The sequence below is a fragment of the Balaenoptera acutorostrata genome, chromosome 1 (assembly GCF_949987535.1).
Source record: "Balaenoptera acutorostrata chromosome 1, mBalAcu1.1, whole genome shotgun sequence".
Lineage (NCBI taxonomy): Eukaryota > Metazoa > Chordata > Mammalia > Artiodactyla > Balaenopteridae > Balaenoptera > Balaenoptera acutorostrata.
In genome coordinates this window covers 134,601,809-134,624,223 of record NC_080064.1, presented here as the reverse complement: position 1 = coordinate 134,624,223, position 22,415 = coordinate 134,601,809, and the positions used below count along the sequence as shown (strand labels likewise).

The following is a 22,415-nucleotide window of genomic DNA, read 5'->3' as shown; positions in this document are numbered from 1 at the left end:
TCAGGGAACTGCATGGTTAAGTGTTGGGTGGGTAACTATTTTTAGCTCTCCCTTTCCTACTACAGATGAGCTCAAATCTCTTACACCCTAAAAATGCCCTTTGTTGGCCAGATGCAACCCAATGTTTTTACTCCAATCTCTTTTCTCGTCTTCTCCATCAACCTTCTTGAAAGAATAGTTTGAACACTATTCAAACTTCTCCCCTTCCTCACCTCTAGTCAATCCTCAATCCACTACAATAAGGCTTCCTTCCCAGCTTTACTAAAATTACCCTCAGAGGGGTTCAGTAATCTCTCAGATTTACCAAATCCAATTAACAATTTTTGGTCCTTATCGTACTGAAACTCTTGTTCCATTTGTCAGTACTGCACATCACTCCTTCCTTCTGAATCTCCACTCCTTAGTCTATGACTCCATTGTCTTAGCTCTCCTCATATTGTTCTGATCATTTTTCTGCAGATAAGTCCTTTAGCTGCACTTAAAGGATCTCTTAAACTCTACTTCTAAACCCCCACCCCACATTTCTCCCAAGGAAATTTCAGCCATTATCACTGCTTCACACTGATGACTCTCAAACCTTTACCTCCAGTTGTAAAACTTCTCTCACAATTTAAGACTATTTCTAATAACTGAAAAGTAGTTCCACTTTAATGTTCCACAGTGAGTTCAAATTCATGAGTGTCTGAAACTGAATGAATCTTACCCCCACCCCCAAGCCGACTCTTCCCAGGGGTTCCCTATTCCAATTGTTGGCATCCACATCATCCAGTCACCTCAGCTAAACCTAGATTGAATCTATGATTCTTTCTCCTCCCTTCTCTTCTGCTGCCCATGACATCCAATTTAAGTTACAAGCCCCACTGCTTTAACCTCAGGAATAGTCGCAAATCTCTTTTACCCCCTCATTCCTTACATTTTGAGGTAGTCATTTTGACACAACTGTGTCAAAAGAACTTTGTCAAAATGGCTATGTCAGAAATGAAGCTTGACAGCATAGCACAGGGAGATGGGCTTGGTGCTTTGTGACCACCTGGAGGGGTGGGAGAGGGAGGGTGGGAGGGAGGCTCAAGAGGGAGGGGGTATGGGGACACGTGTATGCCTATGGCTGATTCGCTTTGTTGTGCAACAGAAACTAACACGGTACTGTGAAGCAATTATACTCCAATAAAGATCTATTAAAAAGAAAAAAAGAAATGAAGCGTGAGCCCAATTTAGCTCTCTGCCAAGACTGGAAAATGATGGCCTATCCAATACTTCCTACATGATTTTAAGATTCTGGCAGTGAATGTTCCTAAATATTTTGCTGATTAATAACAAACCAACACTGGGATCATTTGGTTTGCCATTTACTTCTAAATGTATCCGTTTTCTAGTAATGTTACTTTCCATAAGTAAATGGTTCTTCCCTTTAAGTACACATCTATACAACTTTCAAATCTCATCAACCCTAAAGTAATTTTCACTGGATCAAAAAATACCTTTCCAAGACTTGAATGGCACTGAGTAATATGTCCGACAAAATGCATGGTAAATAAACTAATGGTGTGCTTCTGTGTCTGAAAGACTTCTTTTGAAGAGAATATTTTGGCTTCCAATAGATTTTCTACAACCTGTCATTTAAAGAAGTATGTGTGACTTCTAGCTGACGTATTTAAAATATTCTATATCTAAAGTTCTTTTTCTTTTTAATGCACCAGTTTGTCTGCATGCTTGAAATCACTCTTCAAAATGCTTTCACATAAAACAATGCTATTTGGAAAATAGGTCTCATGTTATATTTTCATATTATATTGCATTACATCCTTCTATCCAAAGGTCATGATTTTAGACAGATGTAAAATATGATCTAGAAAATGTAAGATCTACAATATCTTGTCTGTAAAGGGAATACTAAAAATACTACCTTTTAAGCAATTAGAAGGAGAGTTACAATTCAGTGGTTTAAAGAAGAATACAGGCATGCCTCATTTTATTGGTCTTTGCTTTACTGCTCTTGGCACACATTGTGAACTTTACAAATTGAAGGTTAGTGGCAATCCTGGGTCCAGCAAGTCTATCGGCAGCATTTTTCCAATAGCATTTGCTCACTTCAAGTCCCTGTGTCACATTTTGGTAATTCTCACAATATTTCAAACTTTTTCATTATTATTACATTGGTGATCTGTGATCAATGATTTGATGTTACTATTGCAAAAAGATTACAACTTGCTGAAGGCTCAGATGATGGTTAGCATTTTTTAGCAAAAAAGTATTTTTTAATTAAGGTATGTATACTGTTTTTAGCTATAACGCTATTGCACACTTAATAGACTACAGTGTAGTGTAAACATAACTTTTATATGCACTGGGAAACCAAAAAATTCATGTGGCTCACTTTATTATGATATTTGCTTTATTGCAGTGGTCTGGAACAGAACCCACAATACCTCCAAGGTATGCCTGTACTTTGATTTTGTGTGTCATGAAAATTCATGTGCTTTAGGGTAAGACTGCCATAGGTTTGAATTCTGTAGATTATACTTTTTTAGCCCTATGACCTCGAATAATTTACTTAAAAATTTTTTAGTCTATTTCCTCACATGTAATATAAAGATGATAATCGTCATTTCTCAGGACTAATGTGAGTAAAATATGAAACTAGGTCTATTAAATATCAAATACATTATATACACAAAGCAGATATTTAATCCATTTTAGTTAGTTATCCTTCTTTTAAGTTAGTGGATAGAAGTGAGGAATTTTTATTTACTAAATTAGAATAAAAGGCATAATTATGTGATACTAAATTGTATATTTTTACTGAGTAGGGCTGAGTCATTCTATCATTTTTCTTCTTTCCCAATTCTAGCTCCATATATTTTTTCATTTCTAAAGGAAATGGCATTTTTGCAAGACATTACCTGAAATCTTGTGTTCAAGTAACTTTCTGGTAGATACTTGTCACACCTATTTATTCTTCTTCCTGAGCACACAGCTCAATTATATTCCCCAACCACCCCTGTGGTTCTTGTTTAGCAGAAAAGAATGTGCACAGCTTCTACGTCTGGCCCAAAATTCTCCTTCATGTGATCTCTGGTCTTTTCCTCTTCATGTTGGCTGGGATAGAGATGACAACAGTGTTCCCGAAGTCATACAAAATATAATGGAGTCACACAATGGAAGTGAGGGCTGAACTCTGTGATCACTAGAATACTAAGGAAGTGATGTTCTGTGACTCCAAGGCTAGGACATAAAAGGCACTGCAACTTCCACCTTGGTTTCAGGGATTGCCATCTGGGGAAAGCTAACCATCATACCATAAGGACACCCAACCAGAACCATGGGGAGGCCTATGTGGAGAGGAAGTGAAGTTTCTTGCCAACCGCCAGCATCATTTTGGCAGCCATGTGAATCAGCCCCTTGGAAGCTCCTCCAAGTTTTCAATCCCACCCAATGAAGTCTTTGGATAACTATATCCCCCAGATAATATCCGACTCTTCCTAAGAAACTCTTAGCCAGAATTGACCAGACAAGCCTAATTCCTGACCCACAGAAACCATGAGATAATAAATGTTTTTTAAGTCAAAAAAAAAATTACTTCCAACCACATGTAAAAATTTAAATAGATCACAGACAAATCATTAAGGAAAAAAACTGACAGGGAATTCCCTGGCGGTCCAGTGGTTAGGACTCCATGCTTCCACTGCAGGGGGCCCAGGTTCGATCCCGGGTCAGGGAACTAAGATCTCTCAAGCTGCATGGCACAGCCAAAAAAAAAAAGACAAATTAGACTTCACAAAAATTAAACTTTTGTTTCTCAAAAGACACTGTTCATTTCTTTTTATGGCTGAGTAATATTCCATTGTATATATGTGCCACATCTTCTTTATCCATTCATCTGTCGATGGACACTTAGGTTGCTTCCATGTCCTGGTTATTGTAAATAGAGCTGCAGTGAACATTGTGGTACATGACTCTTTTTGAATTACGGTTTTCTCAGGGTATATGCCCAGTAGTGGGATTGCTGGGAGTGAGGTGGATGGACCTAGAGTCTGTCATACAGAGTGAAGTAAGTCAGAATGAGAAAAACAAATACCATATGCTAACACATATATATGGAACCAAAAAAAAAAAAAAAGTGGTTATGAAGAACCTAGCGGCAGGACGGGAATAAAGACTTAGACATAGAGAATGGACTTGAGGACACAGGGAGCAGGAAGGGTAAGCTGGGATGAAGTGAGAGAGTGGCATGGACTTACATATACTACCAAATGTAAAATAGATAGCTAGTGGGAAGCAGCCGCATAGCACAGGGAGATCAGCTCCATGCTTTGTGACCACCTAGAGGGGTGGGATCGGGAGGGTGGGAGGGAGGCACAAGAGGGAAGAGATATGGGGATATATGTGTAAGTATAGCTGATTCACTTTGTTATAAAGCAGAAACTAACACACCATTGTAAAGCAATTATACTCCAATAAAGATGTTAAAAAAAAAAGAAGATATTGTTCAGAAAATGAAAAGGCAAACTACAGAGAGGGAGAAAATATTTGCAAACCATATCCAATAAAGGACCTTTGCCAACGTATATAAAGAAATCTTAAAAATCAACAAGGAGACAAATAACCCAATTTTAAAATGGGAAACAGATTTGAATAGAGTCTTGACCAAGAAGATAAACAGATGGCAAATACCATAGAAAAAGATGCACGACAGCATTAGTCATTAGAGAAATTCAACTTAATATCACAAGATACGATGATACACCCTCTAGAATGGCTAAAATTTTAAAAACTGACAGTGCTGAATGTTGATAAGGATACAAAGCAACTGACTCATCAGGAAGGAAAATGGCACAGCTACTTCGAAAAACAGCTCAGTTGTTTCCTACAAAGTTATCAACATACACTTACTGTAAGACATAGCCATTCCACTCCTAGGTGTTTACCCAAGAGAAATGAAAGCACATATTCACCAAAGACTCATACTCAAATGTTCATAGCAGCTCTATTCCTAATAGCCAATAGCTAAAAACAACTAAAAGGTCCATTAACTGGTGAATTGATAGGTAAACAAATTGTGGCATATCTTTACAACAGATTACTACTAACAATAAAAAGGAACCACCTATTGATACAACATATATAAATCTCAAAAGTATTACGCTATGTGAAAGATGCTATATATCAATACAAAAGCCTGTACTATATGATTCATTTTATATGAAATTGTAGAAAAGGCAAAACATGGTGACAGAACACAGATCAGTGATTGACAAAGACCACAAGTGAGGGGAAAAGATGGACTGTAAAGGGGCATGAGGGAAATTTGGCCAGGGGGGAGGGTGGAGGGAGGGGTGGTTAATGGAAATGTTTTATGTCATGATTCTTGTGGTAGTTATACAGATGTATATCCATTTGTCAAAATTTGATGAACCAAACACTTAAAACATGTACATTCTATTGTATGTAATTTATACCTTCATAAATTTTTTAAATGAAAACACTCAGAATAATGTCTAGCATACTAAGCATTCAACAAATATTAGCTAAAGATAACTTATTTTTATGGCAATCAAAGAAAGGAATGGTTTCATAGAGAGAAAGACTGAGAATTCTAAAATGCCCTTTTCAAAGATAACATAAATTAAGAAATTTTCTTTTAATAAACCCTACCCTGTAAGCAGATAATATAAAGGTTAAAAGTAAAGATCTGTCATTTAGCTCTAATTTCTATAAAAAGTACTGAGCACAGAGCCAAATGAAGTGTGACTCTCGTGAGGTTGGTTAGCATCTCTCAGCAGCATTCAAGTAGTAAACAGAGCAGATACCAGCTAGTATTTCAAAAAAGTGAATGGTAACTGAAAAGGCAACAACAAAAAAAAAGTCAGAACTGAATGTCAAATGAGGAGTAGGACATGACATATCACTGAAATTCTAAAAACACTTGAGAGAATTTGAAATTTCTCATTAAACACTTCAAAAGTACTTAAAATAGGGAGCAAGACAGCAAAGTTAGGCTGTCAAATTTAAATAGTTGCATAAGTGGGACTGGGGAGTATTCAACCAAGGAACCAAATAGACCAAATTCTCTTCTGCATCTAGTAGAATCTAGTCTAAGAGTAGCAGAGACTACAGAGAATCACCACTCCTCGCTCTATCCCTCCCGTAGGCACGTGCATGTGCACGTGCACACACACACACACCACACACATCGTTGAGGATTATAAGTAAAGCAGCTATGTAAAGAGAGGGAACTGAATAAATTTCACTTCTTACCCTCTTCTGCTTCATCCTCCTGGGGTGACAATGGGCCCCCTCCACTAGTAGGAGTGATTGGTTCCTCCTTCTCAGACTCTCGCTGTAGACTCACCACCTCATATATTGCATCTCCAGCATTGGTATGGCCTTTTCCCTCAGACTGAGAAAGATATAAACACATGTTTCAACATTAGAAATTTGAAGGAGGGACTTCCCTGGCGGTCCAGTGGTTAAGACTCCACACTCCCAATGGAAGGGGCCCAGGTTCAATCCCTGGTTAGGGAACTAGATCCCATATGCTGCAACTAAGAACCAGCGCAGCCAAATAAACAAATATTTTTTTTAAAAAAAGGAAATTTGAAGAAAACATTGAAAGATAGTATCTTTCAGTGGTCATTAAAAAGAGCTAAAATGAAGAGCAGCATGTCATGTTTGATCTACAGCATGTCTGAAGTTGAGAAAAATTTTTGAAGTATATTGTTCTTCACATAATATTCTAAATGTATGGTTCTTTTAGTATTATTTTAACCAATACAATGAAACCTACTAACCATTTTGAGAAAACTCAATTTTTTTTTTTATCAGAAAAACCTGAGACACCACAGATTCCAGGGCAGACAGATAAGCAAGTGATGCAGGATTCTCAGGACTGACTACCTTGCTCTGAGTTAAAGAGATAACAGCTATATCCCTCAGCTAATTCATGGAAGTAGATACTTTTCACCTTAAAAATGGTTTATAAAAAAAAAAAAAAAAATGGTTTATATTCTAAATGGCCTTTGGTTAAGGAGGAAAAATTAAGGCAACAGACAATTAACCAACCTAGCACGGCCTACAAAGCCATAGATAAATTGGACCTTGCCTCTCTCTCAAGCCTCATCTCACACCCAAAGACTGTTACTACATTTCAGCCACTCTGGCCTTGTTTCAGCTCTGGGAATTTTAAATTCTTTCCCCACTCAAGGTCTTGGGGACATCCTTTTCTCTCTGCCAATACAGCTTTTCCTCCTACTCTTTGCTAACTCCCATCAATCCTGGATCCTTACCTCTTAATGTCACTTTACAAAGAATCTAAACTAAGTCTCCATGTTTTTGATTCCCAGCATACCTTGTCCTTCTCCTTCACTGAACTTACTACAATATAATTACACATATTTCTTTTTATTATATTTATTTGTTCAATGGCTATCTCATCCAGAAGAGAGGAAGCATCATATGCACAAGGATTATGTTGACTTTCAATCAGAAATAATATGGCATCTGACACATAGAAGGTACTCAACAAATATCAGTGGAATGAATGACTAGACTAATGGTAAAACATGAATTTTAGAGTCAAATAGATCTGAATCTGAACTCAAATTTCACTACTAATAAGAGTGTGCTCTTGGACAAAACACTTAACTTTGCTGAGTCACAGTATCTATATCAATAAAATGGAAATAAACCACCTTAAACTTATTCAGAAGATTAAATATAACAATACTTTGAACATAAACCAAAGTGCCTGGAACAAATTTTTACTACTATTATTATTATTTCAATGTTTATACCACCATACTAGACTCTAAACAAAATAAGAATAATATAAATCTAACTTTACACCTAAAGGAACTAGAGAAAGAAGAACAAACAAAACCCAAAGTTAGCAGAAGGAAAGGAATCATAAAGAACAGAGCAGAAATAAATGAAATAGAAACAAAGAAAACAATAGCAAAGATCAATAAAACTAAAAGCTGGTTCTTTGAGAAGTTAAACAAAATTGATAAACCATTAGCTAGACTCAAGAAAAAGAGGGGGAGGACTCAAAACAACAAAATTAGAAATGATAACGGAGAAGTTACAACAGACACCGCAGAAATACAAAGCATCCTAGGAGACTACCACAAGCAACTCTATGCCAATAAAATGGACAACCTGGAACAAATGGACAAATTCTTAGAAAGGTATAACCTTCCAAGACTGAACCAGGAAAAAACAGAAAATATGAACAGACCAATCACAAGTAATGAAATTGAAACTGTGATTTAAAATCTTCCAACAAACAAAAGTCCAGGACCAGATGGCTTCACAGGTGAATTCTATCAAACATTTAGAGAAGAGCTAACACCCATCCTTCTCAAACTCTTCCAAACAACTGCAGAGAAAGGAACACTCCCAAACGCATTCTATGAGGCCACCTTCACCCTGATACCAAAACCAGACAAAGATACTACAAAAAAAGAAAATCACAGATCAATATCACTCATGAATATAGATGCAAAAATCCTCAACAAAATACTAGCAAACAGAATCCAACAACACATTAAAAGGATCATACACCACGATCAAGTGGGATTTATCCCAGGGATGCAAGGATTCTTCAATATACGCAAATCAATCAATGTGTTACACCATATTAACAAACTGAAGAATAAAAACCATATGATCATCTCAATAGATGCAGAAAAAGCTTTTGACAAAATTCAACACCCATTTATGATAAAAACTCTCCAGAAAGTGGGCATACAGGGAACCTACCTCAACATAATAAAGGCCATATATGACAAACCCACAGCAAACACCACTCTCAATGGTGAAAAATTGAAACCATTTCCTCTAAGATCAGGAACAAGACAAGGATGTCCACTCTCACCACTATTACTGAACATAGTTTTGAAAGTCCTAGCCACGGCAATCAGAGAAGAAAAAGAAATAAAAGGAATCCAAATCAGAAAAGAAGAAGTAAAGCTGTCACTGTTTGCAGATGACATGATACTATACATAGAGAATCCTAAGGATACCACCAGAAAACTACTAGAGCTAATTAACGAATTTGGTAAAGTTGCAGGATACAAAATTAATGCACAGAAATATCTTGCATTCCTATACACTATTGATGAAAAATCTGAAAGAGAAATTAAGGAAACACTCCCATTTACCATTGCAACAAAAAGAATAAAATACCTAGGAATAAACCTACCTAGGGAGACAAAAGACCTGTATGCAGAAAACTATAAGACACTGATGAAAGAAATTAAAGATGATACAAACAGATAGAGAGATATACCATGTTCTTGGATTGGAAGAATCAATATTGTGAAAATGACTATACTACCCAAAGCAATCTACAGATTCAATGCAATCCATATCAAGTTACCAATGGCATGTTTTACAGAACTAGAACAAAAAATCTTAAAATTTGTTTGAAGACACAAAAGACCCCAAACAGCCAAAGCAGTCTTGAGGGGAAAAAAAGGGAGCTGGAGGAATCAGACTCCCTGATTTCAGACTATACTACAAAGCCACAGTAATCAAGACAATATGGTAGACAGGAGATTAACGAAGATGGCGGAGTAGAAGGACGTGCTCTCACTCCCTCTTGCGAGAGCACCAGAATCACAACTGGCTGCTGGACAATCATTGACAGGAAGACCCTGGACTTCACCAAGGAGGATACCCCACGTCCAAGGACAGAGGAGAAGCCACAGTGAGACGGTAGGAGGGGCGCAATCAGAGTAAAATCAAATCCCATAATTGCTGGGTGGGTGACTCACAGACTGGCGAACACTTATACCACAGAAGTCCACCCACTGGAGTGAAGGTTCTGAGCCCCACGTCAGGCTTCCCAACCTGGGGGTCCGGCAACGGGAGGAGGAATTCCTAGAGAATCAGACTTTGAAGTCTAGTGGAAATTGATTGCAGGACTGTGACAGGACTGGGGTAAACAGAGACCCCACTCTTGGAGGGCACACACAAAGTAATGTGTGCATCGGGACCCAGGGGAAGGAGCAGTGACCCTGGGGGAGACTGAACCAGACGTACCTGCTGGTGTTGGGGGGTCTCCTGCAGAGGCAAGTGGTGGCTCTGTTTCACCGTGGGGATAAGGACACTGGCAGCAGAGGTCCTGGGAAGTTCTCCTTGGCGTGAGCCCTCCCAGAGTCAGCCATTAACCCCACCAAAGAGCACGGGTAGGCTCCAGTGTTGGGTTGCCTCAGGCAAAACAACCAACAGGGAGGGAACCCAGCCCCACCCATCAACAGTCAAGTGGATTAAGGTTTTACTGAGCTCTGACCGCCACAGCAACAGGGAGGGAACCCAGCCCAACCCATCAACAGTCAAGTGGATTAAGGTTTTACTGAGCTCTGACCGCCACAGCAACAGTCAGCTCTACCCACCACCAGAGCCTCCCATCAAGCCTCTTAGATAGCCTCAACCACCAGAGGGCAGACAACAGAAGCAAGAAAAACTACAATCCTGCAGCCTGTGGACCAAAAACCACAGTTACAGAAAGACAGAAAAGATGAAAAGGCAGAGGGCTATGTACCAGATGAAGGAACAAGAAAAAACCCCAGAAAAACAACTAAATGAAGTGGAGATAGGCAACCTTCCAGAAAAAGAATTCAGAATAATGATAGTGAAGATGATCCAGGACCTCGGAATAAGAATGGAGGCAAAGATTGAGAAGATGCAAGAAATCATTAACAAAGACCTAGAAGAATTAAAGAACAAACAAACAGAGATGACCAATACAATAACTGAAATGAAAACTACACTAGAAGGAATCAATAGCAGAATAACGGAGGCAGAAGAACGGATAAGTGACCTGGAAGACAGAATGGTGGAATTCACTGCTGCGGAACAGACTAAAGAAAAAAGAATGAAAAGAAATGAAGACAGCCTAAGAGACCTCTGGGACAACATTAAACGCAACAACATTCGCATTATAGGGGTCCCAGAAGGAGAAGAGAGAGAGAAAGGACCAGAGAAAATATTTGAAGAGATTATAGTCGAAAACTTCCCTAACATGGGAAAGGAAATAGCCACCCAAGTCCAGGAAGCGCAGAGAGTCCCATACAGAATAAACCCAAGGAGAAACACGCCGAGACACATAGTAATCAAAGTGGCAAAAATTAAAGACAAAGAAAAATTATTGAAAGCAGCAAGGGAAAAACGACAAATAACATACAAGGGAACTCCCATAAGGTTAACAGCTGATTTCTCAGCAGAAACTCTGCAAGCCAGAAGGGAGTGGCATGATATACTTAAAGTGATGAAAGGGAAGAACCTACAACCAAGATTACTCTACCTGGCAAGGATCTCATTCAGATTCGATGGAGAAATTAAAAGCTTTACAGACAAGCAAAAGCTAAGAGAATTCAGCACCACCAAACCAGCTCTACAACAAATGCTAAAGGAACTTCTCTAAGTGGGAAACACAAGAGAAGAAAAGGACCTACAAAAACAAACCCAAAACAATGAAGAAAATGGTCATAGGAACATACATATCAATAATTACCTTAAACGTGAATGGATTAAATGCCCCAACCAAAAGACATAGACTGGCTGAATGGATACAAAAACAAGACCCATATATATGCTGTCTACAAGAGACCCACTTCAGACCTAGGGACACATACAGACTGAAAGTGAGGGGATGGAAAAAGATATTCCATGCAAATGGAAATCAAAAGAAAGCTGGAGTAGCTATACTCATATCAGATAAAATAGACTTGAAAATAAAGAATGTTACAAGAGACAAGGAAGGACACTACATAATGATCCAGGGTTCAATCCAAGAAGAAGATATAACAATTATAAATATATATGCACCCAACATAGGAGCACCTCAATACATAAGGCAACTGCTAACAGCTATAAAAGAGGAAATCGACAGTAACACAATAATAGTGGGGGACTTTAACACCTCACTTACACCAATGGACAGATCATCCAAAATGAAAATAAATAAGGAAACAGAAGCTTTAAATGACACAATAGACCAGATAGATTTAATTGATATATATAGGACATTCCATCCAAAAACGGCAGATTACACGTTCTTCTCAAGTGCACACGGAACATTCTCCAGGATAGATCACATCTTGGGTCACAAATCAAGCCTCAGTAAATTTAAGAAAATTGAAATCATATCAAGCATCTTTTCTGACCACAACGCTATGAGATTAGAAATGAATTACAGGGAAAAAAACGTAAAAAAGACAAACACATGGAGGCTAAACAATACGTTACTAAATAACCAAGAGATCACTGAAGAAATCAAACAGGAAATAAAAAAATACCTAGAGACAAATGACAATGAAAACACGACGACCCAAAACCTATGGGATGCAGCAAAAGCGGTTCTAAGAGGGAAGTTTATAGCTATACAAGCCTACCTAAAGAAACAAGAAAAATCTCAAGTAAACAATCTAACCTTACACCTAAAGAAACTAGAGAAAGAAGAACAAAGAAAACCCAAAGTTAGCAGAAGGAAAGAAATCATAAAGATCAGAGCAGAAATAAATGAAATAGAAACAAAGAAAACAATAGCAAAGATCAATAAAACTAAAAGTTGGTTCTTTGAGAAGATAAACAAAATTGATAAGCCATTAGCCAGACTCATCAAGAAAAAGAGGGAGAGGACTCAAATCAATAAAATCAGAAATGAAAAAGGAGAAGTTACAACAGACACCGCAGAAATACAAAACATCCTAAGAGACTACTACAAGCAACTTTATGCCAATAAAATGGACAACCTGGAAGAAATGGACAAATTCTTAGAAAGGTATAACCTTCCAAGACTGAATCAGGAAAAAACAGAAAATATGAACAGACCAATCACAAGTAATGAAATTGAAACTGTGATTAAAAATCTTCCAACAAACAAAAGTCCAGGACCAGATGGCTTCACAGGTGAATTCTATCAAACATTTAGAGAAGAGCTAACACCCATCCTTCTCAAACTCTTCCAAAAAATTGCAGAGGAAGGAACACTCCCAAACTCATTCTATGAGGCCACCATCACCCTGATACCAAAACCAGACAAAGACACTACAAAAAAAGAAAATTACAGACCAATATCACTGATGAATATAGATGCAAAAATCCTCAACAAAATACTAGCAAACAGAATCCAACAACACATTAAAAGGATCATACACCACGATCAAGTGGGATTTATCCCAGGGATGCAAGGATTCTTCAATATACGCAAATCAATCAATGTGATACACCATATTAACAAATTGAAGAATAAAAACCATATGATCATCTCAATAGATGCAGAAAAAGCTTTTGACAAAATTCAACACCCATTTCTGATAAAAACTCTCCAGAAAGTGGGCATAGAGGGAACCTACCTCAACATAATAAAGGCCATATATGACAAACCTACAGCAAACATCATTCTCAATGGTGAAAAACTGAAAGCATTTCCTCTAAGATCAGGAACGAGACAAGGATGTCCACTCTCACCACTATTATTCAACATAGTTCTGGAAGTCCTAGCCACGGCAATCAGAGAAGAAAAAGAAATAAAAGGAATACAAATTGGAAAAGAAGAAGTAAAACTGTCACTGTTTGCGGATGACATGATACTATACATAGAGAATCCTAAAACTGCCACCAGAAAACTGCTGGAGCTAATTAATGAATATGGTAAAGTTGCAGGTTACAAAATTAATGCACAGAAATCTCTTGCATTCCTATACACTAATGATGAAAAATCTGAAAGAGAAATTATGGAAACACTCCCATTTACCATTGCAACAAAAAGAATAAAATACCTAGGAATAAACCTACCTAGGGAGACGAAAGACCTGTATGCAGAAAACTATAAGACACTGATGAAAGAAATTAAAGATGATACCAACAGATGGAGAGATATACCATGTTCTTGGATTGGAAGAATCAACATTGTGAAAATGAGTATACTACCCAGAGCAATCTACAGATTCAATGCAATCCCTATCAAACTACCAATGGCATTTTTTACGGAGCTAGAACAAATCATCTTAAAATTTGTATGGAGACACAAAAGACCCCAAATAGCCAAAGCAGTCTTGAGGCAAAAAAATGGAGCTGGAGGAATCAGACTCCCTGACTTCAGACTATACTACAAAGCTACAGTAATCAAGACAATATGGTATTGGCACAAAAACAGAAACATAGATCAATGGAACAAGATAGAAAGCCCAGAGATTAACCCACGCACCTATGGTCAACTAATCTATGACAAAGGAGGCAAAGATATACAATGGAGAAAAGACAGTCTCTTCAGTAAGTGGTGCTGGGAAAACTGGACAGCTACATGTAAAAGAATGAAATTAGAATACTCCCTAACACCATACACAAAAATAAACTCAAAATGGATTAGAGACCTAAATATAAGACTGGACACTATAAAACTCTTAGAGGAAAACATAGGAAGAACACTCTTTGACATAAATCACAGCAAGATCTTTTTTGATCCACCTCCTAGAGTAATGGAAATAAAAACAAAAATAAACAAGTGGGACCTAATGAAACTTCAAAGCTTTTGCACAGCAAAGGAAACCATAAACAAGACGAAAAGACAACCCTCAGAATGGGAGAAAATATTTGCAAATGAATCAACGGACAAAGGATTAATCTCCAAAATATATAAACAGCTCATTCAGCTCAATATCAAAGAAACAAACACCCCAATCCAAAGATGGGCAGAAGACCTAAATAGACATTTCTCCGAAGAAGACATACAGACAGCCACGAAGCACATGAAAAGATGCTCAACATCACTAATTATTAGAGAAATGCAAATCAAAACTACAATGAGGTATCACCTCACTCCTGTTGGAATGGGCATCATCAGAAAATCTACAAACAACAAATGCTGGAGAGGGTGTGGAGAAAAGGGAAACCTCTTGCACTGTTGGTGGGAATGTAAATTGATACAGCCACTATGGAGAACAATATGGAGGTTCCTTAAAAAACTAAAAATAGGGCTTCCCTGGTGGCGCAGTGGTTGGGAGTCCGCCTGCTAGTGCAGGGGACGCGGGTTCATACCCCGGTCCGGGAAGATCCCACATGCCGCGGAGCGGCTAGGCCCGTGAGCCACAACTACTGAGCCTGCGCGTCTGGAGCCTGTGCTCCGCAACGGGAGAGGCTGCGACAGTGAGAGGCCCGCGCACCGCGATGAAGAGTGGCCCCCGCTCACTGCAACTGGAAGAAGCCCTTGCACAGAAACGAAGACACAACACAGCCAAAAATAAATTAATTAATTAAAAAAAAAAAAAGAAGGGAAATCATTCCTATAAAAAAAAAAAAAAAAAAAAAAAACTAAAAATAGAATTACCATATGACCCAGCAATCCCACTACTGGGCATATACCCAGAGAAAACCGTAATTCAAAAAGACACATGCACCCGAATGTTCATTGCAGCACTATTTACAATAGCCAGGTCATGGAAGCAACCTAAATGCCCATCAACAGACGAATGGATAAAGAAGAAGTGGTACATATATACAATGGAATATTACTCAGCCATAAAAAGGAACGAAATTGAGTCATTTGTTGAGACATGGATGGATCTAGAGACTGTCATACAGAGTGAAGTAAGTCAGAAAGAGAAAAACAAATATCGTATATTAATGCATGTATGTGGAACCTAGAAAAATGGTACAGATGAGCCAGTTTGCAGGGCAGAAGTTGAGACACAGATGTAGAGAATGGACATATGGACACCAAGGGGGGAAAACTGCGGTGAGGTGGGGATGGTGGTGTGCTGAATTGGGCGATTGGGATTGACATGTATACACTGATGTGTATAAAACTGATGCCTAATAAGAACCTGCAGTATAAAAAAACAAACAAAACAACTAATACTAAACTTTCATTGGGTTATTTGTATGGAAATATGTTAATATAAATGTTTCAGACATTACATGAAATTTCTAAAAATCTTATATTTGTATTTGTATGGAAATATGTATGGAAATATGTTAATATAAATGTTTCAGACATTACATGAAATTTCTAAAAATCTTATATTTGTATTTGTATGGAAATATGTATGGAAATATGTTAATATAAATGTTTCAGACATTACAGGAAACTTCTAAAAATCTTATATGTTCTGGTATAAGGTTATAAGTAATAATCCTAGTTATTACTTTAAAATGTATATCTCAGAAATAACTAATTTTCTTGTCAACTGCATTATTATGAACTTTCATCAAATCTTTAACCATGGTCATTTTTAAGTCTTTTGTCATTTACAGACAGTTCTGGGTGTACTCTGATGATTTTGCAAGTATGTTCCTATAAAAGGGTTTCATCTTCAAGAAATTCATGGAAAAGACTCTGACAAGTACAGGTTTCTGGTAACTGACTGTACTGCTGAACTGAATGAATAAGCATTTTCAGAACTCTAATGAAAAACTGATGAACTCATAAAAGTGCTAACAAAAGATCAAGATGAAAAAAAAAATTAATTACATGGGACTGAGTGAACTGATGAGGATGAGTATAATTTTTGTGACTTTCTGTCTGAATTAAAAAAAAAAAATCCCACAAGGACTCAGAGGCAAAGAATATACAAATCAATTTTCACTGCAAAGTAAAGGAGCTGTTACAGTGGAGGATTACTGGACTGAATGTCAATATTATGACATAGTATGAGTGTGTTTCATGTTTGGTAATTGCAATCATTGTTGCTTTTGTTGTGGTCATCCATGTACAATGCTTGGTGTCAGTCTATTTATCTCTTGTAAAAATAAAATACAGTGTGTGTGTGTGAAAAAAAAAAACAAAAAAAAAACAAAAAAACACTAGTGCTTAGGAAATCTATTGGAGGCAGAAGCAGTCAAGGGTAGCTTAGGGTTAGGGTTAGGGTTAGGGTGAGGGTTAGGGTACGGCTTAGGGTACGGGTTCGGGGAGGGGTTCGGGTAGGGCGTAGGGTATGTGTTAGGGTTAGTGTTAGTGTTAGGGTTAGGGCTCGGTTTAGGGTACGGTTTAGGATTAGGGTACGCGTTAGGGTTAGGGTAGGGGTTAGGGTTAGGGTACGCGTTAGGGTGAGGGTAGTTATTAAACCTATCCCACTCTCTAGATACCCCTTAGCACGTAAAGGAATATTATTTGGGGGTCCAGCCATGGAGAAGAGTTTAGACTCTAGGAGAAGATAAGGAACACACCCATTATCAAGAAAGCACATTAGGATTCTCTTTTTAACCTGTTCCTTAAAACACTAGTGCTTAGGAAATCTATTGGAGGCAGAAGCATTCAAGGGTAGCGTAGGGTTAGGGTTAGGGTTAGGGTGAGGGTTAGGGTACGGCTTAGGGTACGGGTTCGGGGAGGGGTTTGGGTAGGGCGTAGGGTATGGGTTAGGGTTAGGGTTAGGGTTAGGGTTAGTGTTATGTTTAGGGCTCGGTTTAGGGTACAGGTCCGGATTAGGGTACGCGTTAGGGTTAGGGTAGGGGTTAGGGTTAGGGTATGCGTTAGGGTTAGGGTCATTATTAAACCTAGCCCACTCCCTAGATACCCCTTAGCACGTAAAGGAACATTATTTGGGGGTCCAGCCATGGAGAAGAGTTTAGACACTAGGAGAAGATAAGGAACACACCCGTTATCATGAAATCACATTAGGATTCTCTTTTTAACCTGTTTCTTAAAACACTAGTGCTTAGGAAATCTATTGGAGGCAGAGGCTGTCAAGGGTAGCTTAGGGTTAGGGTTAGGGTTAGGGTGAGGGTTAGGGTACGGCTTAGGGTACGGGTTCGGGGAGGTGTTCGGGTACGGCATAGTGTATGGGTTAGGGTTAGGGTTAGGGTTAGGGCTCGGTTTAAAGTATGGGTTAGGATTAGGGTACGCGTTAGGGTTAGGGTAGGGGTTAGGGTTAGGGTACGTGTTAGGGTTAGGGTCCTTATTAAACCTATCCCACTCTCTAGATACCCCTTAGCACGTAAAGAAATATTATTAGGGGGTCCAGCCATGGAGAAGAGTTTAGACATTAGGAGAAGGTAAGGAACACACCCATTGTCAAGAAATTACATTAGGATTCTCTTTTTAACCTGTTCCTTAAAACACTAGTGCTTAGGAAATCTATTGGAGGCAGAAGCAGTCAAGGGTAGCTTAGGGTTAGGATTAGGGTTAGGGTGAGGGTTAGGGTACGGCTTAGGGTACGGCTTAGGGTACGGGTTCGGGGAGGGGTTCGGGTAGGGCGTAGGGTATGAGTTAGGGTTAGGGTTAGGGTTAGTGTTAGGGTTAGGGCTCGGTTTAAGGTACGGGTTAGGATTAGGGTACGCGTTAGGGTTAGGGTAGGGGTTAGGGTTAGGGTACGCGTTAGGGTGAGGGTAGTTTTTAAACCTATCCCACTCTCTAGATACCCCTTAGCACGTAAAGGAATATTATTTGGGGGTCCAGCCACGGAGAAGAGTTTAGACACTAGGATAAGATAAAGATCACACCCATTATAAAGAAATAACATTAGGATTCTCTTTTTAACCTGTTCCTTAAAACACCAATGCTTAGGAAATCTTTTGGAGGCAGAAGCAATCAAGGGTAGCTTAGGGTTAGGGCTAGGGTTAGGGTTAGGGTGAGGGTTAGGGTACGGCTTAGGGTACGGGTTCGGGGAGGGGTTCGGGTATGGCGTAAGTTATGGGTTAGGGTTAGGGTTCGTGTTAGTGTTAGGGTTAGGGCTCGGTTTAGGGTACGGTTTAGGATTAGGGTACGCGTTAGGGTTAGGGTAGGGGTTAGGGTTAGGGTACGCGTTAGGGTGAGGGTCGTTATTAAACCTATCCCACTCTCTAGATACCCCTTAGCACGTAAAGGAATATTATTTGGGGGTCCAGCCATGGAGAAGAGTTTAGACTCTAGGAGAAGATAAGGAACACACCCATTATCAAGAAAGCACATTAGGATTCTCTTTTTAACCTGTTCCTTAAAACACTAGTGCTTAGGAAATCTATTGGAGGCAGAAGCAGTCAAGGGTAGCTTAGGGTTAGGGTTAGGGTTAGGGTGAGGGTTAGGGTACGGCTTAGGGTACGGGTTCGGGGAGGGGTTCGGGCAGGGCGTAGGGTATGTGTTAGGGTTAGGGTTAGGATTAGTGTTAGGGTTAGGGCTCGGTTTAAGTTACGGGTTAGGATTAGGGTACGCGTTAGGGTTAGGGTAGGGGTTAGGGTTAGGGTACGCGTTAGGGTGAGGGTAGTTATTAAACCTATCCCACTCTCTAGATACCCCTTAGCACGTAAAGGAATATTATTTGGGGGTCCAGCCATGGAGAAGAGTTTAGACACTAGGATAAGATAAAGATCACACCCATTATAAAGAAATAACATTAGGATTCTCTTTTTAACCTGTTCCTTAAAACACTAGTGCTTAGGAAATCTATTGGAGGCAGAAGCAGTCCAGGGTAGCTTAGGGTTAGGGTTAGGGTTAGGGTGAGTGTTAGGGTACGGCTTAGGGTACGTGTTCGGGGAGGGGTTCGGGTAGGGCGTAGGGTATGGGTTAGGGTTAGGGTTAGGGTTAGGGTTAGTGTTATGGTCAGGGCTCGGTTTAGGGTACGGGTTCGGATTAGGGTACGTGTTAGGGTTAGGGTAGGGGTTAGGGTTAGGGTATGCGTTAGGGTTAGGGTCGTTATTAAACCTAGCCCACTCTCTAGATACCCCTTAGCACGTAAAGGAACATTATTTGGGGGTCCAGCCATGGAGAAGAGTTTAGACACTAGGAGAAGATAAGGAACACACCCATTATCAAGAAATCACTTGTTGAGAAGTGGATGGATCTAGAGACTGTCATACAGAGTGAAGTAAGTCAGAAAGAGAAAAACAAATATCGTATGTTAATGCATGTATGTGGAACGTAGAAAAATGGTACAGATGAGCCAGTTTGCAGGGCAGAAGTTGAGACACAGATGTAGAGAATGGACATATGGACACCAAGGGGGGAAAACTACGATGAGGTGGGGATGGTGATGTGCTGAATTGGGCGATTGGGATTGACATGTATACACTGATGTGTATAAAACTGATGCCTAATAAGAACCTGCAGTATAAAAAAACAAACAAAACAACTAATACTAAACTTTCATTGGGTTATTTGTATGGAAATATGTTAATATAAATGTTTCAGACATTACATGAAATTTCTAAAAATCTTATATTTGTATTTGTATGGAAATATGTATGGAAATATGTTAATATAAATGTTTCAGACAGTACATGAAATTTCTAAAAATCTTATATTTGTATTTGTATGGAAATATGTATGGAAATATGTTAATATAAATGTTTCAGACATTACATGAAATTTCTAAAAATCTTATATTTGTATTTGTATGGAAATATGTATGGAGATATGTTAATATAAATGTTTCAGACATTACATGAAATTTCTAAAAATCTTATATTTGTATTTGTATGGAAATATGTATGGAGATATGTTAATATAAATGTTTCAGACATTACATGAAATTTCTAAAAATCTTATATTTGTATTTGTATGGAAATATGTATGGAGATATGTTAATATAAATGTTTCAGACATTACATGAAATTTCTAAAAATCTTATATTTGTATTTGTATGGAAATATGTATGGAAATATGTTAATATAAATGTTTCAGACATTACATGAAATTTCTAAAAATCTTATATTTGTATTTGTATGGAAATATGTATGGAAATATGTTAATATAAATGTTTCAGATATTACATGAAATTTCTAAAAATCTTATATTTGTATTTGTATGGAAATATGTATGGAAATATGTTAATATAAATGTTTCAGACATTACATGAAATTTCTAAAAATCTTATATTTGTATTTGTATGGAAATATGTATGGAAATATGTTAATATAAATGTTTCAGACATTACATGAAATTTCTAAAAATCTTATATTTGTATTTGTATGGAAATATGTATGGAAATATGTTAATATAAATGTTTCAGACATTACAGGAAACGTCTAAAAATCTTATATGTTCTGGTATAATGTTATAAGTAATAATCCTAGTTATTACTTTAAAATGTATATCTCAGAAATAACTAATTTTCTTGTCAACTGCATTATTATGAACTTTCATCAAATCTTTAACCATGGTCATTTTTAAGTCTTTTGTCATTTACAGACAGTTCTGGGTGTACTCTGATGATTTTGCAAATATGTTCCTATAAAAGAGTTTCATCTTCAAGAAATTCATGGAAAAGACTCTGACAAGTACAGGTTTCTGGTAACTGACTGTACTGCTGAACTGAATGAATAAGCATTTTCAGAACTCTAATGAAAAACTGATGAACTCATAAAAGTGCTAACAAAAGATCAAGATGAAAAAAAAGAAATTAATTACATGGGACTGAGTGAACTGATGAGGATGAGTATAATTTTTGTGACTTTCTGTCTGAATTAAAAAAAAAAAAAAATCCCACAAGGACTCAGAGGAAAAGAATATACAAATCAATTCTCACTGCAAAGTAAAGGAGCTGTTACAGTGGAGGATTACTGGACTGAATGTCAATGTTATGACATAGTATAAGTGTGTTTCATGTTTGGTAATTGCAATCATTGTTGCTTTTGTTGTGGTCATCCATGTACAATGCTTGGTGTCAGTCTATCTATCTCTTGTAAAAATAAAATACAGTGTGTGTGTGTGGAAAAAAAAAAAAAAAAAAAAAAAAAAAAGAAATCACATTAGGATTCTCTTTTTAACCTGTTTCTTAAAACACTAGTGCTTAGGAAATCTATTGGAGGCAGAGGCTGTCAAGGGTAGCTTAGGGTTAGGGTTAGGGTTAGGGTGAGGGTTAGGGTACGGCTTAGGGTACGGGTTCGGGGAGGGGTTTGGGTATGGCGTAGGGTATGGGTTAGGGTTAGGGTTAGGGTTAGTGTTAGGGTTAGGGCTCGGTTTAGTGTACGGGTTAGGATTAGGGTACGCGTTAGGGTTAGGGTAGGGGTTAGGGTTAGGGTACGCGTTAGGGTGAGGGTAGTTACTAAACCTACCCCACTCTCTAGATACCCCTTAGCACGTAAAGGAATATTATTTGGGGGTCCAGCCATGGAGAAGAGTTTAGACATTAGGATAAGATAAGGAACACACCCATTATCAGGAAATCACATTAGGATTCTCTTTTTAACCTGTTCCTTAAAACACTAGTGCTTAGGAAATCTATTGGAGGCAGAAGCAGTCAAGGGTAGATTAGGGTTAGGGTTAGGGTTAGGGTGAGGGTTAGGGTACGGCTTAGGGTACGGGTTCACGGAGGGGTTCGGGTAGGGCGTAGGGTATGGGTTAGGGTTAGGGTTAGGATTAGTGTTAAGGTTAGGGCTCGGTTTAGGGTACGGGTTAGGATTAGGGTACGCGTTAGGGTTAGGGTAGGGGTTAGGGTTAGGTTACGCATTAGGGTTAGGGTCCTTATTAAACCTATCCCACTCTCTAGATACCCCTTAGC

General features: G+C 38.3%; 1 protein-coding gene across 4 annotated transcripts in view; it reads right to left on the bottom strand.

Annotated features, from left to right (window-relative positions):
- The window catches only part of RABGAP1L (RAB GTPase activating protein 1 like), a 706,627-nt gene that overhangs the window by 546,626 nt on the left and 137,586 nt on the right, over positions 1–22,415 (bottom strand). For all 4 annotated transcript variants that reach the window (XM_057545595.1, XM_057545598.1, XM_057545602.1 and 1 more), the window contains exon 11: positions 6,256–6,397. In XM_057545595.1, the coding sequence (XP_057401578.1) occupies positions 6,256–6,397 (142 nt within the window). The remainder of the gene's footprint in view (positions 1–6,255; positions 6,398–22,415) is intronic.